Source organism: Agelaius phoeniceus, chromosome 3, assembly GCF_051311805.1.
Source record: "Agelaius phoeniceus isolate bAgePho1 chromosome 3, bAgePho1.hap1, whole genome shotgun sequence".
In the NCBI taxonomy this organism is placed as follows: domain Eukaryota; kingdom Metazoa; phylum Chordata; class Aves; order Passeriformes; family Icteridae; genus Agelaius; species Agelaius phoeniceus.
The window spans coordinates 1629501-1648224 of record NC_135267.1 but is presented as its reverse complement, the minus strand read 5'-3'; the positions used below and the strand labels follow the sequence as shown (position 1 = coordinate 1648224).

At 32.7% G+C, this 18724-nt stretch overlaps 1 protein-coding gene across 1 annotated transcript in view; it reads left to right on the top strand.

Annotated features, from left to right (window-relative positions):
- Positions 1-11494: 11494 nt before the first annotated feature.
- The window catches only part of CHRNA2 (cholinergic receptor nicotinic alpha 2 subunit), a 31716-nt gene continuing 24486 nt past the window's right edge, over positions 11495-18724 (top strand). Inside the window, exon 1 of the mRNA XM_077176448.1 lies at positions 11495-11600. Coding sequence (XP_077032563.1) covers positions 11543-11600 — 58 coding nt within the window. The 5' untranslated portion in view covers positions 11495-11542. The remainder of the gene's footprint in view (positions 11601-18724) is intronic.

Below are 18724 nucleotides of genomic sequence, written 5' to 3'. Positions count from 1 at the left end.
CCTAAGCCCCGCCCTCTCTCCAGCCCCGCTCCTTCCCTAATGCCCGTCTCATTCCCAAGCTCCGCCCCTTCCTTAAGCTCCGCCCACTCTCCAGCCCCGCGCCTTCCCTAATCCCCGTTCATTCCCAAGCCCCGCCCCTTCCCTAAGCTCCGCCCACTCTCCAACCCCGCTCATTCCCAAGGCCCCGCCCCTTCACTAAGCTCCGCCCACTCTCCAGCCCCGCTCCTTCCCCGGATCTCCGTTCATTCCCAAGCCCCGCCCCTTCCCTAAGCCCCGCCCTCTCTCCAGCCCCTTCCCTTCCCTAATCCCCGCTCATTCCCAAGCTCCGCCCCTTCCCTAAGCTCCGCCCACTCTCCAGCTTCGCTCCTTCCCTAATCCCCGCTCATTCCCAAGCCCCGCCCCTTCCCTAAGCCCCGCCCACTCCCGAGCCCCTTCCTAAGCCCCGCCCCCTCTAAGCCCCGCCCCTTTCCCGATCCCCCCGTCCCCGCTCCTCGGATTTTCTCCTCTCTCAGGTAAGGAAACTCCCGCGGCTTTTTCGCGCCAAAATCGCGATTTTTCCCGCCAAACCCGGGGCTCCCACCCCCCTCTCTTTTCCCGTTTTTTGTCCCAAAAATGGGAAATTTTAAATTTGTTTTTTTGGGGTTTTTTTTTTGGATGGGGAGGGAAAAGTTTTGCAGGAGTTGGAGGAAAAGGGAAAAATTCCCAAAAAAAAAAATTCTGGGGGTTCCTGAGGGGTTTTTGGTGGGAAAAGGGAGGGGGAGGGGGTGGGAGGGAAGGGGTTAAATGTGGGAAAAGGGGAAAAAAAGGGAAAAAAACAGGGAAAAAAACAGGGAAAAATCCGGGAAAAAAGGGGGGGAAAGGGGGGAAAAAGGGAGAAAAAAGGGGGAAAAATCCGGGACAAAAAGGGGAAAAAAAGGGGTGAAAAAAGGGGAAAAACCTGGAAAAAAAGGGGAAAATAAGGGGAAAAATCCGGGAAAAAAAGGGAAAAATCCTGGGAAGAAAAAAGGGAAAAAAAGGGAAAAAAAGCAGAAAAGTCCAGGGGAAAAAGAAGAAAAAATGGGTGAAAAAAGGGGAAAATCCGGGAAAAAGGGGGAAAAAATTAGGGTTTAAAAAAAGGGGAAAAATCCGGAACTAAAAGGGGAAAAATCCGGGAAAAAACAGGAAAAATCCGGGGGAAAAACAGGGAAAATCCGGGAAAAATCCGGGAAAAAAAGGGGGGAGAAAAAAGGGAAAAAATCTGGAAAAAAGGGGGAAAAATCCGGGAAAAAAGGGGGCGAAAAAAGGGGGGAAAAAGGGGAAAAATCCAGGGAAAAAAATGGGAAAATCCGGGAAAAATCCGGGGAAAAAAGGGGGAAAAAAAGGGGAAAATCCGGAAAAAAAGGGGGAAAAAAAGGGGAAAAATCCGGGAAAAAACCAGGACAAAAAGGGGAGAAATCTGGGAAAAAAAACGGGAAAAAATCCTGGGATAAAGGGGGAAAAAAGGGAAAAATCCGGGGAAAAAGGGGGGGGGGGGGGAAGGGGGGAAAATCCGGGACAAGAAGGGGAAAAATCCGGGAAAAAGGGGGGAAAAACAGGGAAAAAACCGGGAAAAAACAGGGGAAAACTCCGGGAAAAAAAAGGGAAAAATCCGGGGAAAAAGCAGGGAAAAAACCGTGACAAAAAGGGGAAAAAAAAAGGGAAAAATCCGGGACAAGAAGGGGAAAAATCCGGGGAAAAAGGGGGGAAAAAAGGGGGAAAAAAAGGGAAAATCCGGGAAAAAAAGGGGGGAAAAAGGGGAAAAATCCGGAAAAAAAAAGGGAAAAATCTGGGGAAAAAAGGGAAATAAGGGAAAAAAATCCGGGGGAAAAAAAAGGGAGAAAGAAAGGGAAAAATCCGGGAAAAAAGGGGGAAAATCCGGGGAAAAAAAAAAAAAAAGGGGGAAAAAATCCGGAAAAAAAAGGGGAAAAAAGGGAAAAAATCCGTGACTAAAAGGGGAAAAATCCGGGAAAAAGGGGGGAAAAAGGGGAAAAATCCGGGGGAAAAGGGGAAAAAATCTGGCAGAAAAAAGGGGAAAATGCAGGAAAAAAGGGGAAAAATCCGGGAAAAAACCGGGAAAAAAGGGGAAAAATTCGGGAAAAAAGGGGGGGAAAAGGGGTGAAAACAGGGGAAAAAGGGAAAAATGGGGGAAAAATCCGGGGGAAAAAAAGGGGGAAAAAAAAGGGGGAAAAAAAAGGGGGAAAAATGGGGAAAAATCCGGGAATAAAGGGGGAAAAATCCGGGAAAGAAAAGGGGAAAAAAAGGGGAAAAAAAAGGGAAAATCCTGGGAAAAAAAGGGGAAAAAAGGGGAAAAATCCGGAAAAAAACAGGGACAAAAAGGGGAAAAAACCGGGAAAAAACCAGGAAAAAATCCGGGGGAAAAGGGGGAAAAATCCGGAGAAAAAAAAAGGGGGGAAAGGGGAAAAATCCGGGAAAAAAACAGGGAAAAATCCGGGAGAAAAAGGGGGAAAAACGAGGAAAAATCCGGGACAAAAAAAAGGGAAAAATCTGGGGAAAAAAGGGAAAAGAGGGAAAAAAATCCGGGAAAAAAAGGGGAAAAATCCGGGAAAAAAACAAGAAAAAATCCCGGGAAAAGGGGGGAAAAAAAAGGGAAAAATCCGGGAAAAAGGGGGAAAATCCGGGGGGGAAAAAAAGGGGAAAAAATCCGGGAGAAAAAGGGGGAAAAATCCCGGAAAAATCCGGGAAAAAAAGGGGGAAAATCCGGCACAAAAAGGGGGAAAAAAGGGGAAAAATCCGAGAAAAAAAAGGGGGAGAAAAAGGGGAAAAATCCGGGGAAAAATCCGGGAAAAAAAAAAGGGAAAAATCTGGGGAAAAAAAGGAAAAGAGGGAAAAAAATCCGGGAAAAAAAGGGGGAAAATCCGGGAAAAAAAGGGGAAAAAAAGGGGAGAAAAAGGGGAAAAATCCAGGGAAAAAAACAGGGAAAAAATCTGGGGAAAAAAGGGAAAAGAGGGAAAAAAATCCGGGAAAAAATCCTGGGGGAAAAAAAAGGAAAAAAAAACCTAAAAAAATCCGGGAAGAATAAAAAAAAAAAAAACCAAAAAATTCTAAATAAGAAAAATTTAAAATCAGGGGAGAAAAAAATGGAAAAATCCGGGGGAAATTCAGGAAAAAATCCTAAAAAAAAATCCGGGGAAAAAAAAATCCCCCCAAAAATTCCCAAAAAATCCGGGAAAAATCCAAAAAAAGATCCCCAAAAAATCCCAGAAAAATCCCCCAAAAATCCAGGAAAAAAACCTGGAAAAATCCAGGAAAAACCCAGGAAAAACTGTAAAAAAATCCAGGAAAAATCCCCCCAAAATCCAGGAAAAAACCTGGAAAAAACCCTGGAAAAATCCAGGGAAAACCCAGGGAAAAACTCTAAAAAAATCCAGGAAAAATTCCCAAAAAATCCAGGAAAAAACCTGGAAAAACTCAAAAAAATTCCAGGAAAAAATCAGGAATAAACCTGGAAAAATCCTGGGAAAAACCTGGAAAAATCCTGGAAAATTCCAAAAAGCTGATGGAAAAACCCTGGAAAAACCCTTTAAAAATTCATGAAAAACCTGGAATATTCCAGGAAAAAAACTGGAAAAACACCAAAAAAATCCAGGAAAAATCCCCCCAAAAATCCAGGAAAAAACCTGGAAAAAACCTGGAAAAATCCTGGAAAAATCCCCAAAAGCTGATGGAAAAACCCAGGAAAAACCCTTTAAAAATTTATGAAAAAACCTGGAATATTCCAGGAAAAAAACTGGAAAAACACCAAAAAAATCCAGGAAAAATCCCCCCAAAAATCCAGGAAAAACCCTGGAAAAACTCTAAAAAAATCAGGAAAAACCCTGGAAAAAAACTGGAAAAAAAAACTGGAAAAAAGCCTTAAAAATCCTGGGGGAAATCCTGGAAAAAACCCGGAAAAAAAACCTGGAAAAATTTAAAAAAAATCCAGGAAAAACCTGGAAAAAACCTGGAAAAATCCAGGAAAAATGCCCTAAGAATCCTGGAAAAAAATCCTGGGAAAATCCTGGAAAAATTCCAAAAAAATCCAGGAAAAAGCCTGGAAAAAAACCTGGAAAATCTCCCAAAAAAGTCCTGGAATCGTCCTTTAAAAATCCGATGAAAATCCCAAAAGCATCCCCAAAAAATCCCGGAGGAAAAAATAAAAAATCCCCCCAAAATCCTAAAAAAAATCCTAAAATAATCCTGGAAAATTCTGGAAAAATCCAGGAAAAAGCCCCAAAAATACCCCAAAAATCCTGGAAAAATCCTAAAAAAATCCTGGAAAAATCCTGAAAAAATCCAAGGAAAATGCCCCAAAAATCCTGGAAAAATCCTAAAAAAATCCTGGAAAAATCCTGAAAAAATCCAAGGAAAATGCCCCAAAAATCCTGGAAAAATCCTAAAAAAATCCTGGAAAAATCCAGGGAAAATCCAGGGAAAAGCCCCCAAAATCCTGGAAAAATTAAAAAAAATCCCCCCCAAATTAATTAATTTATTATTCAAATTAATTAATTAATTAATTATTAATTATTATTATATTAATTATTAATGCATTTAATATATTCAATTTATTATTTCCATATTTATTTATATTATATTAAATTAAGTAATTTATTCATTATAATTATTAATATATATTAATTATTTATGCATTTAATATATCCGGTTATTATTGCCATATTTATTTATAGTATCTTAAATTAATTAATTATTAATTATTAAGATATTTCTTATTAATGTATTTAATAGATTAATTATTACCATATTTTTATATTGCATTAAGTGAATTAATAAATTTATTAATCATTATTATTTTATTCATTATTAATGTATTTAATATATTCGGTTCATTATTGCCCTATTGGTTTATGATACATTAAATTAATTATTAATATATTCATTATTAATGTACTTAATATATTAGATTCATTATTGCCTTATTTATTTATATTATGTTTAATTAATTTATTTTTGTTATTAAAGTATTTAATATATTAGATTAATTATTACCATATTCATTTATATTACTTCAAATTATTAATTTAATTATTATTTAATTATTTAATGTATTTAATATCTTAGATTCATTACTGCCATATTTATTTATATTACCTTAAATTAATTGATTTACTTATTATTCATTATTAATATATTCATTATTAATGCATTAATATATTAGATTCATTATTACCATATTTATTTATAGTACCTTAAATGAATTCATTTATTATTAATTATTAATAAATTCATTATTGATGTATTAATATATTAGATCCATTTTTACCATATTTATTTACATTACCTTAAATTAATTCATTTATTATTAATTATTAATAAATTCATTATTAATGTATTTAATACGTTAGATTAATTATTGCCTTATTTATTTATATTATATTAAATTAGTTAATTTACTTATTAATTATTAATATATTGATTATTATTGTATTGAATATATTAGATCCAGTATTACCATATTTATTTATATTACCTTAAATTGATTAATTTATTCAGTATTAATGTATTTAATATATTAGATTAATTTTAACCATATACATTTATAGTACTTTAAATTAATTAATTTAATTATTATGAATATATTCATTATTAATGTATTAAATATGTTAGGTTCGTTATTACCACATTTATTTATAGTACAATAAATTAATTAATTTATTTATTCTTAATTATTAATATATTCGTTATTAATGTATTTAATATATTAGGTTCATTATTGCCATATTTATATGTACTACATTAAATTAATTTATTTATGTTAATTATTAATAAAGTCATTATTAATGTATTTAATATATTAGATTCATTACCATATTTATTTCTCTTACCTTAAATTAATTAATTTACTTATTATTAATTATTAATATATTAATTATTAATGTATTTAATATATTAAATCCATTATTACCATATTTACTTATATTACATTAAATTATTTATTACATTAGATCCATTATTACCATATTTATTTGTATTACATTCACTTAATTATTAAAATATTCATTATTAATGCATTAATATATTAGATCCATTATTATCATATTTATTTATAGTACCTTAAGTTAATTCATTTATTATTAATTATTAATAAATTCATTATTAATGTATTTAATATATTAGATTCATTACTGCCATATTTATTTCTATTACATTAATTTATTATTAATTATTAATATAGTCATTATTAATGTATTTAATATATTTGATTCATTATTACAATATTTATTTATATTGCACTAAATTAATTAATTTACTTATTATTAATTATTAATATATTAATTTTAATGTATTTAATATATTAAATCCATTATTACCATATTTATTTGTATTACATTAAATTAAGTAATTTTTTTCATTAATTATTAAAATATTCATTATTAATGTATTTATTATATTAGATCCATTATTACCATATTTATTTGTATTACATTCAATTAATTATTAATATATTAATTATTAATGTATTAATATATTAGATCCATTATTACCATATTTATTTACATTACCTTAAATTAATTCATTTATTATTAATTATTAATAAATTCATTATTAATGTATTTAATATGTTAGATCCATTATTACCATATTTATTTATATAACATTAAATTAATTGATTTACTTATTATTCATTATTAATATATTCATTATTAATGCATTAATATATTAGATCCATTATTACCATATTTATTTACAGTACCTTAAATTAATTCATTTATTATTTATTATTAATAAATTCATTATTAATGTATTTAATACATTAGATTCATTATTGCCTTATTTATTTCTATTACATTAAAATAGTTAATTTACCTATTAATTATTAATATATTGATTATTAATGTATTTAATAGATTAGATCCAGTATTACCATATTAATTTATATTCCTTAAATTAATTTATTTATTTATTATTAATAATTAATATGTTAATTATTAACGTGTTTAATATATTAGATTCATTATTACCATATTAATTTATATTCCTTAAAATAATTAATTTATTATTAATTATTAATATGTTAATTATTAATGTGTTTAATATATTAGATCCATTATTACCATATTTATTTTTATGCCTAAAATCAATTAATGTATTTATTATTAATTATTAATAGATTCATTATTATTGTATTTACTATATTTGGTTCATTATTACCATTTTCATTTATATCACATTAAATTAATTAATGTATTTATTATCAATTATTAATGTATTCATTATTAATGAATTTAATGTATTAGATTCGTTATTACCATAGTTATTTCTATTAGAGTAAAATAATTAATTTATTATTAATTATTATATATATTTATTATTAATTTATTTAATATATTCAATCCATTATTACCATATTTATTTCTATTCCTTAAATTAATTAATGTATTTATTATGAATTATTAATATGTTAATTATTAATGTATTTAATAGATTAGATCCATTATTACCATATTTATTGATATTACATTAAATTAAGTAATTTTTTCATTAATTCATTAATTAATTACCAATTCTTTAATTGCATAACCTCGTTAATGATTCATTCATTCATTCATTCTTTAATTACAGAACCTCATTAATGATTCATTCATTAATTACCCATGCTTTAATTACAGAACCCCATTAATGATTCATTCATTCATTCATTCATTACATAACCTCATTAATGATTCCTTAATTAATTCATTGTTTAATTCCATAACCTCATTAATGATTCATTAATTATTTCATTGTTTAATTACATAACCTCATTAGTGATTAATTAATTCATTGTTTAATTCCATAACCTCGTTAATGATTCATTCATTAATTAATTCATGCTTTAATTCCATAACCTCATTAATGATTCATTCATTAATCCATTGTTTATTTACATAACCTCAGTAATTATTCCTTAATTAATTCATTCTTTAATTCCATAACCTCAGTAACAATTCCTTAATTAATTCATTCTTTAATTACATAACCGCATTAATCATTCATTCATTCATTCATTTATTGTTTAATTCCATAACCTCAGTAATGATTCATTAATTCATTCATTAATTCTTTAATTAATTCATTAATTAATTACCCATTCCTTAATTCCATAACCCCATTAATGAGTCATTCATTAACCCATTCCTTAATTACATAACCTCATTAATGAGCCATTAATTCATTCATTCTTTAGTTACATAACCTCGCTAATGATTCCCTAATTAATTCATGCTTTAATTACATAACCTCATTAACGATTCATTCATTCATTCATTAATTCATTGTTTAATTACAGAACCTCATTAACGATTCATTCATTAATTATCCATTCTTTAATCACATAACCTCAGTAATGATTCATTCATTAATTCATGCTTTAATTACATAACCTCATTAATTATTCATTCATTCATTCACCCATTCTTTAATTCCATAACCTCATTAATGATTCATTCATTAATTTTCCATTCTTTAATTCCGTAACCTCATTAATGATTTATTCATTAATTTTCCATTCTTTAATTACATAACCTCAGTAATGATCCATTAATTACCCATGTTGTAATTACATAACTTCATACATTACATAACTGTAATGATTCATTCATTAATTAATTCATGCTTTAATTACATAACCTCATTAATGATTCATTCATTCTTTGATTACATAACCTCATTAATGATTCATTAATTAACTCATTCTTTAATTACATAACCTCATTAATGATTCATTCATTAATTACCCATTCTTTAATTCCATAACCTCAGTAATGATTCATTCATTCCTTAATTCATTCATGCTTTAATTACATAACCTCATTAATTATTGATTAATTAATACATTCGTTAATCCGATAACCTCATTCATGATTCCTTAATTAACTCATTGTTTAATTACATAACCTCAGTAATGATTCATTAATTAACTCATTCTTTGATTACATAACCTCATTAACGATTCCTTAATTCATTCATTCTTTAATTACATAACCTCATTAATGATTCATTCATTCATTCTTTGTTTAATTCCATAGCCTCATTCATGATTCATTAATTAATTCATGCTTTAATTACATAACCTCATTAATGATTCATTAATTCATTAATTAATTCTTTAATTAATTCATTAATTAATTTCCCATTCTTTAATTACATAACCTCAGTAATGATTCATTCATTCTTTAATTACATAACCTCATTAACGATTCATTCATTAATTAAGTCATTGTTTAATTCCATAACCTCATTCATGATTCATTAATTACGCATGCTTTAATTACATAACTTCATTAATGATTCATTAATTCATTCATTCTTCAATTCCATAACCTCATTCATGATTCATTCACTCATTAATTAATTCGTTAATTAATTCATTAATTAATTACCCATTCTTTAATTACATAACCTCAGTAATCATTCATTAAATAATTCGTTCTTTAATTCCATAACCTCATTAATGAGTCATTAATTAATACATTCATTGTTTAATTCCATAACCTCATTAATGAGTCATTAATTCATTCATTCATTGTTTAATTACATAACCCCATTAATGATTCATTCATTAATTACCCATTTTTTAATTCCATAACCTCAGTAATGATTCCTTCATTTATTCATGCTGTAATTCCATAACCTCATTAATGATTCATTAATTAATACATTCATTGTTTAATTACATAACCTCAGTAATGATTCATTCATTAATTCACTCATTCCTTAATTACATAACATCATTAATGATTAATCCATTCTTTAATTCCATAACCTCATAAATGATTCATTAATTAACTCATTCTTTAATTCCATAACCTCACTAATGATTCATTCATTACCCATTCTTTAATTACATAACTCAATAATGATTCATTAATTAATTCATTCATTCTTTAATTACATAACCTCAGTAATGATTCCTTAATTAATACATTCTTTAATTACATAACCTCATTAATGATTAATTAATTCATTCATTAATTAATTGTTTAATTCCATAACCTCATTCATGATTCATTAATTAATTCATGCTTTAATTACATAACCTCATTCATGATTCCTTAATTAACTCATTGTTTAATTACATAACCTCTGTAATGATTCATTAATTCATTGTTTAATTTCATAACCTCATTAATGATTCATAATTCATTAATTAATTCTTTAATTAATTCATTAATTAATTACCCATTCTTTAATTACATAACCTCAGTAATGATTCATTAATTCATTCATTCTTTAATTCCATAACCTCATTCATGATTCATTCATTAATTCATGCTTTAATTACCTAACTTCATTAATGATTCATTCAGTCATTCATTCATTCATTCATTCTTTAATTCCATAACCTCATTAATTATTGGTTAATTAATTCATTCTTTAATTCCATAACCTCATTAATGATTCATTAATTCATTCATTCTTTAATTACATAACCTCAGTAATGATTCATTAATTCATTAATTCATTCATTGTTTAATTACATAACCTCATTCATGATTCACTAATTCATGCTTTAATTACATAACCTCAGTAATTATTCATTAATTCATTGTTTAATTACACCACCTCAGTAATAATTAATTAATTAATTATCCATTCTTTAATTGCATAACATCATTAATGATTAATCCATTCTTTAATTACATAACCTCATAAATGATTCATTAATTAACTCATTCTTTAATTACATAACCTCAGTAATGATTCATTCATTAATTCATTCATTCTTTAATTACATAACCTCAGTAATGATTCCTTAATTAATTCATTCTCTAATTACATAACCTCAGTAATTATTCATTCATTAATTCATGGTTTAATTACATAACCCCATTAATGATTCACTAATTCATGCTTTAATTACATAACCTCATTAATCATTCATTAATTATTTAATTCTTTAATTCCATAACCTCATTAATGATTCATTCATTAACTCAATCTTTAATTCCATAACCTCACTAATGATTGATTAATTAACTCATTCTTTAATTCCATCACCTCATTCATGATTCCTTCATTGGTTAATTCCATAACCTCATTAATTATTGATTAATTAATTCATTCTTTAATTCCCTCACCTCATTCATGATTCCTTCATTGGTTAATTCCATAACCTCATTAATTATTGATTAATTAATTCATTCTTTAATTCCATAACCTCATTAATTATTGATTAATTAACTCATTCTTTAATTCCCTCACCTCATTCATGATTCCTTCATTGGTTAATTCCATAACCTCATTAATTATTGATTAATTAATTCATTCTTTAATTCCATAACCTCATTAATGATTCATTAATTAATTCATTCTTTAATTCCATAAACTCATTCATGATTCCTTCATTCATTCATTCTTTAATTCCATAACCTCATTAATTAATCATTAATTAATTCATTCTTTAATTACATAACGTCATTAATGAATCATTCATTCATTGTTTAATTCCATACCTTCATTAATTACTCATTAATTAATCATTAATTAATGAATTCCTTGGTTCCCTGCAGGATTTCCCGGCCTCTCCATGGGGATTTTCCCCCTTTGGCTTTGGCTCCTTGGCTGCCTCCAGCTGCTGCAAGGGGGTGAGAAACGGCCCCAAAATCCCCCAAAATTCACCCAAAAATTCACCCAAAAATGCCCCCAAAATCCCCCAAAATTCACCCAAAAATGCCCCAAAAATCCCCCAAAATTCACCCAAAATTCCCCCAAAAATGCCCCAAAAATTCCCCAAAATTCACCCAAAAATGCCCCAAAATTCCCCCAAAATTCACCCAAAATTCACCCAAAAATGCCCCCAAACTCCCCCAAAATTCACCCAAAAATGCCCCAAAATTCACCCAAAAATGCCCCAAAATTCACCCAAAATTCCCCCAAAATTCACCCAAAAATGCCCCAAAAATCCCCCAAAATTCACCCAAAATTCACCCAAAAATCCCCCAAAATCCCCCAAAATTCACCCAAAATTCACCCAAAAATGCCCCCAAAATTCCCCCAAAATTCCCCCAAAATCCCCCAAAAATATCAAAAAAAATTCTCCCCAAAATCTCCCAAAATTCCAAAAAAAATTCGCCAAAAATGCCCCAAAAATTCGCCAAAAATTCAAAAAATTCCCTCCAAAATTCCCACAAAATTCTTCTAAAACCCCCAAAAATTTCCCCCAAAGTTCGTCCAAAATTGCCCCCAAAATTCTTCCAAAATTCCCCAAAAAATCCCCCAAAATTCCCCCAAATTTCACCCAGAATTCTTCCAAAATTGCCCCAAAATTCTCCCAATTTTCCACCAAAATTTGCTAAAAATTCCCCCAAATTTTACCCAGAATTCCCCCAAAAATTCCCCCAAAATTCCCCCAAATTCTCCCAAAATTTCACCCAGAATTCCCCCAAAAATGCCCCAAAAATCCCCCAAAATTCACCCAAAATCCCCCAAAAATATAAAAAAAATTCTCCCCAAAATCGCCCAAAATTCCAAAAAAAATTCACCAAAAATGCCCCCAAAAATTCGCCCAAAAATTCAAAAAATTCCCTCCAAAATTCCCACAAAATTCTTCTAAAACCCCCAAAAATTTCCCCCAAAGTTCGTCCAAAATTGCCCCCAAAATTCTTCCAAACTTCCCCCAAAAAATCCCCCAAAATTCCCCCAAATTTCACCCAGAATTCTTCCAAAATTGCCCCAAAATTCTCCCAAATTTCCACCAAAATTTGCTAAAAATTCCCCCAAATTTCACCCAGAATTCCCCCAAAATTCACCCAAAATTTCCCCAAAATTCTTCCAAATTTCCACCAAAATTTGCTAAAAATTCCCCCAAATTTCACCCAGAATTCCCCCAAAAATTCACCCAAAATTCCCCCAAATTCTCCCAAATTTCACCCAGAATTCCTCCAAAAATTCCCCAAATTTCACCCAGAATTGCCCCAAAAATTCCCCCAAAATTATTAAAAAAATTCTCCCCAAATCTCCCAAAATTCCAAAAAAAAATTTGCCAAAAATTCCAAAAAAATGCTCCAAAATTCCCCAAAAATTCCCTCAAAATTCCCCCAAATTCTCCCAAATTTCCACCAAAATTTGCTAAAAATTCCCCCCAATTTCACCCAGAATTCCTCCCAAAATTCCCCAAAATTTCCCCAAAATTCCTCCAGAAATTTTCCCAAATTTCCCCCAAATTCTCCACCAAAATTTGCTAAAAATTCCCCCAAATTTCACCCAAAATGCCCCAAAAATCCCCCAAAATTCCTCCAAAATTCCTCAAAAATTATTTTAAAAAATTCTCCCCAAATCTCCCAAAATTCCAAAAAAAGTTCACCAAAAATGCCCCCCCAAAATTTGCCAAAAATTCAAAAAATTCCCCCAGAAATCTCTGAACACCCCCCGAAAATCCCCAAAAATTTAAAAATAAATCCCAAAAAATTCCCCCCAAATTCTTCTAAAATCCCAAAAAAATTTCCCCAAAAATTCCCCCGAAATTTCACCCAAAATTCTCCCAATTTTCCACCAAAATTTGCTAAAAATTCCCCCAAATTTTACCCAGAATTCCCCCAAAAATTCCTCAAAATTCCCCCAAATTCTCCCAAATTTCACCCAGGATCCCTCCAAAAATTCCCCCAAAAATTCCCCAAAAATTCCTCCAAAATTCCCCAAAAAAACCCCAAAATTCCCCCCAAATTCTTCCAAAATTCTCCCAAAAATTCCCTCAAATTTTCCAAAGTTCCTCCAAAATTTCCCCCAAAATTCCCCAAAAATTTCCCCAAATTTCACCCAAAATTCTTCCAAATTTCCACCAAAATTTGCAAAAAATTCCCCCAATTTCACCCAGAATTCCCCCAAAAATTCCCCCAAAATTCCCCCAAATTCCCCCAAATTCCCCCAAATTTCACCCAGAATTCCCCCAAAAATTCCCCCAAAATTCCCCCAAAAATGCCCCAAAAATATAAAAAAAAATTCTCCCCAAAAGCTCCCAAAATTCCAAAAAAAATTCACCAAAAATGCCCCCAAAAATTCGCCAAAAATTCAAAAAATTCCCCCCAAAATTCCCCCAGAAATCTCCGAACACCCCCCCCAAAATCCCCAAAAATTTAAAAATAAATCCCAAAAAATTCCCCCCAAATTATTCTAAAATCCCAAAAAAATTCCCCAAAAATTCCCCCGAAATTTCCCCCAAAAACCCCAAAATTCCCCCCAAATTCTCCCAAATTTCACCCAGAATTCCTCCAAAAATTCCCCAAAAATTCCTTCAAAATTCCCCAAAAAAACCCCAAAATTCTCCCCAAATTCTTCCAAAATTCCCCCAAAAATTCCCTCAAATTTTCCAAAGTTCCTCCAAAATTTCCCCCCAAAAATCCCCAAAAATTCCCCCAAATTTCACCCAAAATTCTCCCAATTTTCCACCAAAATTTGCTAAAAATTCCCCCAAATTTCACCCAGAATTCCCCCAAAAATTCCCACAAAATTCCCCCAAAAATTCCCCCAAATTTCACCCAAAATTTCCCCAAAATTCTCCCAATTTTCCACCAAAATTTGCTAAAAATTCTCCCAAATTTTACCCAGAATTCCCCCAAAAATTTCCCCCAAATTCCCCCAAATTTCACCCAGAATTCCTCCAAAAATTCCCCCAAAAATCCCCAAAAATTCCCCCAAATTTCACCCAAAATTTCCCCAAAATTCTACCAAAATTTGCTAAAAATTCCCCCAAATTTCACCCAGAATTCCCCCAAAATTCTCCCAAATTCTCCCAAATTTCACCCAGGATCCCTCCAAAAATTCCCCCAAAAATTCCTCCAAAATTCCCCCCAAATTCTTTTAAAATTCTCCCAAAAATTCTCTCAAATTTTCCAAAGTTCCTCCAAAATTTCCCCCAAAAATTCCCCCAAATTTCACCCAAAATTCTTCCAAAATTCCACCAAAATTTGCTAAAAATTCCCCCAATTTCACCCAGAATTCCCCCAAAAATTCCCCCAAAATTCTCCCCAAATTTGCTAAAAATTCCCCCAAAATCCCCGCAAAAATTTTCCCAAAATTTCCCCCAAATTTTCCAAAGTTCCACCAAAATTTGCTAAAAATTCCCCCAAATTTCACCCAGAATTCCCCCAAAAATTCCCCAAAATTCTTCTAAAATTTTCCCAAATTCTTCCAAAATTCTCCCAAAAATTCCCTCAAATTTTCCAAAGTTCCTCCAAAATTTTCCCCAAAAAATCCCAAATTTCACCCAAAATTCTTCCAAAATTCCCCCCAAAATTTTCCCAAAATTCTCCCAAAATTCCACCAAAATTTGCTAAAAATTCCCCCAAAATTCTTCCAAAATTGTCCCAAAATTTTCCCCCAAAATTGCCCCAAAATTCTCCCAAATTTTACCCAGAATTCCCCCCAAAATTCCCCCAAATTCTCCCAAATTTCCACCAAAATTTGCTAAAAATTCCCCCAAATTTCACCCAGAATTCCTCCAAAAATTTTCCCAAAATTCCCCCAAATTCTCCCAAATTTCACCCAGAATTCCTCCAAAAATTCCCCAAAATTCCCCCAAAAATCCCCCAAAAATATCAAAAAAAATTCTCCCCAAATCTCCCAAAATTCCAAAAAAAATTCACCAAAAATGCCCCCAAAAATTCGCCAAAAATTCAAAAAATTCCCTCCAAAATTCCCCCAGAAATCTCCAAACCCCTCCCCCAAAATCCCCAAAAATTTAAAAATAAATCCCAAAAAATTCCCCCCAAATTATTCTAAAATCCCAAAAAGTTTCCCCAAAAATTCCCCCGAAATTTCCCCAAAATTCTCCCAATTTTCCACCAAAATTTGCTAAAAATTCCCCCAAATTTTACCCAGAATTCCCCCAAAATTCCCCCAAAATTCTCCCAAATTCTCCCAAATTTCACCCAGGATTCCTCCAAAAATTCCCCCAAAAATTCCTCCAAAATTCCCCAAAAAAACCCCAAAATTCTCCCCAAATTCTTCCAAAATTCTCCCAAAAATTCCCTCAAATTTTCCAAAGTTCCTCCAAAATTTCCCCCAAAAAATCCCAAATTTCACCCAGAATTCTTCCAAAATTCCCCCAAAATTCTCCCAAATTTCCACCAAAATTTGCTAAAAATTCCCCCAAATTTCACCCAGAATTCCCCCAAAAATTCCCCCAAAATTCTCCCCAAATTTGCTAAAAATTCCCCCAAAATCCCCCCAAAAATTTTCCCAAAATTTCCCCCAAATTTTCCAAAGTTCCTCCAAAATTTGCTAAAAATTCCCCCAAATTTTACCCAGAATTCCCCCAAAAATTCCCCCAAATTCTCCCAAATTTCACCCAGAATTCCTCCAAAATTCACCCAAAATTTCCCTGAAATTCTCCCAAATTTCCCCCAAAATTTGCTAAAAATTCCCCCAAATTTCCCCCAGAATTCCTCCAAAAATTTCCCCCAAATTCTTCTAAAATTCTCCCGAAATTTCCCCCCCAAATCCCCAAAAATTGCTCCCAAATTCCCCCAAATTTCACCCAGAATTCCTCCAAAAATTCCCCGCAAATCCCCCCAAAATTCTTCCAAAATTCCCCCCAAATTCCACCAAAATTTGCTAGAAATTCCCCCAAATTTCCCAAAATTCCTCCAAATTTCCCAAAATTCCTCCACGTTGCCTCAAAATTCAAAAAAAAAAAATTTCTCACAAAATTCCCAAAAAAATTCTCCCAAATTTTCCCCAAAATTCCCCCCAAATTCCCATTTCCCTCAATCCCTTTTCCATTATTTTCCCCCCTTTCCCCCCATTTTTCCCTCCCTCCCTGGATCCCTTTTCCCACCTTTTCCCCCCAGATTTTCCCCTCCTTTCCCACCTTTTCCCCCCTCCTTTTCCATCATTTTCCATCCTTTTTCTCCCCTTTTTCTCCCCCTTTTCCATCCATTTTCTCTCCCTCCCTGGATCCCTTTTCCATCCCTTTTTTCCCATCCCTTTTCCCCCATTTTTTTCCTCTTTTCCCATCCCTTTCCCTCCTTTCCCTTCTCCCTTTCCCCCCTTTTCCCATCCCTTTTTCCCCCATTTTTTTCCATCTTTTCCATTCCCTTTTTCCCCTCTTTTCCCCCCAATTTCCCTCCTTTCATCCCCTCCCTTTTCCATTTCTTTTCCACTCCTTTTCCATCCCTTTTTTCTCTCTTTTCCCTCCCTTTTCCCTCTCCCTTTTCCAGTATTTTTTGTCCATTTTCCACCCCTTTTTTTCCCATCCCTTTTCCCCCCAATTTCCATCCCTTTCCCCTCCCTCCATCCCTTTTCCATCTCTTTTCCCCCATTTTTTCCCATCTTTTCCCACCCTTTTTCCCCATTTTTCCCCCCAATTTCCTTCCTTTTCTCCCCTCCCTTTTCCATTTCTTTTCCACTCCTTTTCCACCCCTTTTTCCCCCCTTTTCCATCCTTTTTCTTTCCCCCCTTCCATCCCTTTTCCCATCCCTTTTCCCCCATTTTTTTCCTCTTTTCCCACCCCTTTCCCTCCTTTCCCTTCTCCCTTTCCCCCCTTTTCCCATCCCTTTTTCCCCATTTTTCCATCTTTTCCCCCTCCCTTTTTCCCCTCATTTCCCCCCAATTTCCCTTCTTCACTCCCCTCCATTTTTCATTATTTTTTGCCCTTTTTCCCACCCTTTTTTCCCTCCTTTTCCCCCAATTTCCATCCCTTTTCCCTCCCTCCCTGGATTCCTTTCCCACCCCTTTTTCCCCATTTTCCCCCCAATTTCCCTCCTTTACTCCCCTCCCTTTCCCATCCCTTTTTTTCTCTCTTTTTCCTCCCTTTTCTCTCCTTTTCCCATCCCCTTTTCCCCCATTTTTTTCCATCTTTTCCCATCCCTTTTTCCCCATTTTCCCCCCCAATTTCCTTCCTTTTCTCCCCTCCCTTTTCCACTCCTTTTCCACCCCTTTTTTCCCCCCTTTTCCATCCTTTTTCTTTCCCTCCTTCCATCCCTTTTCCCCTCCCTTTTCCCCCCATTTTTTCCATCTTTTCCTCTCCTTTTCCCATCCCTTTTTCCCCATTTTCCCCCCAATTTCCCTCCTTTTCCCCCTCCCTTTTCCCATCCCTTTTTCCCTCTTTTCCCATCCCTTTCCCTCCATTTCCCATCTCCCTTTCCCCCCTTTTCCCATCCCTTTTTCCCCCATTTCTTCTCCTTTTCCCACCCTTTTCCCCCATTTCCCCCCCAATTTCCCTCCTTTTCCCCCTCCCTTTCCCATCCCTTTTTCCCTCTTTTCCCGTCCCTTTTTCCCCCCTTTTTTCCTTTTTCTCTCCCCCTTTTCCCCATTTCTCCATCCCTGTGGAATTTTCTGGATCCCCTCAGGATCCAGGCCTGGCAGAAGCCAAAGGCTCCAAGGATTTACACGAAAAGGGGAAGAAAAATGAGGGAAAAAAGGAAAAAAAAAAGGAAGAAAAGGGGGAAATAGTGGGGAAAGAAATGGGGGAAAAAGGGGGAAAGAAAAGGAAAATGGTGGGAAAATGATTCCTGAATAATTCCCAATTAATTCCAGATTAATTTTGGAATAATTCCCAATTAATTCCAGAATAATTCTCAATAATTCGCTAATAAATTTGGAATAATTCCCGGTTAATTCCCAATTAATTCCAGAATATTTCTGGGATATTTCTGGAATATTTTCTGGGATATTTTCTGGAATATTTCCAGAATATTTCCTGATTAATTCTGGAATATTCCTGGAATATTTTCTGGGATATTCCTGGAATATTTCTAATATTTCTGCAATA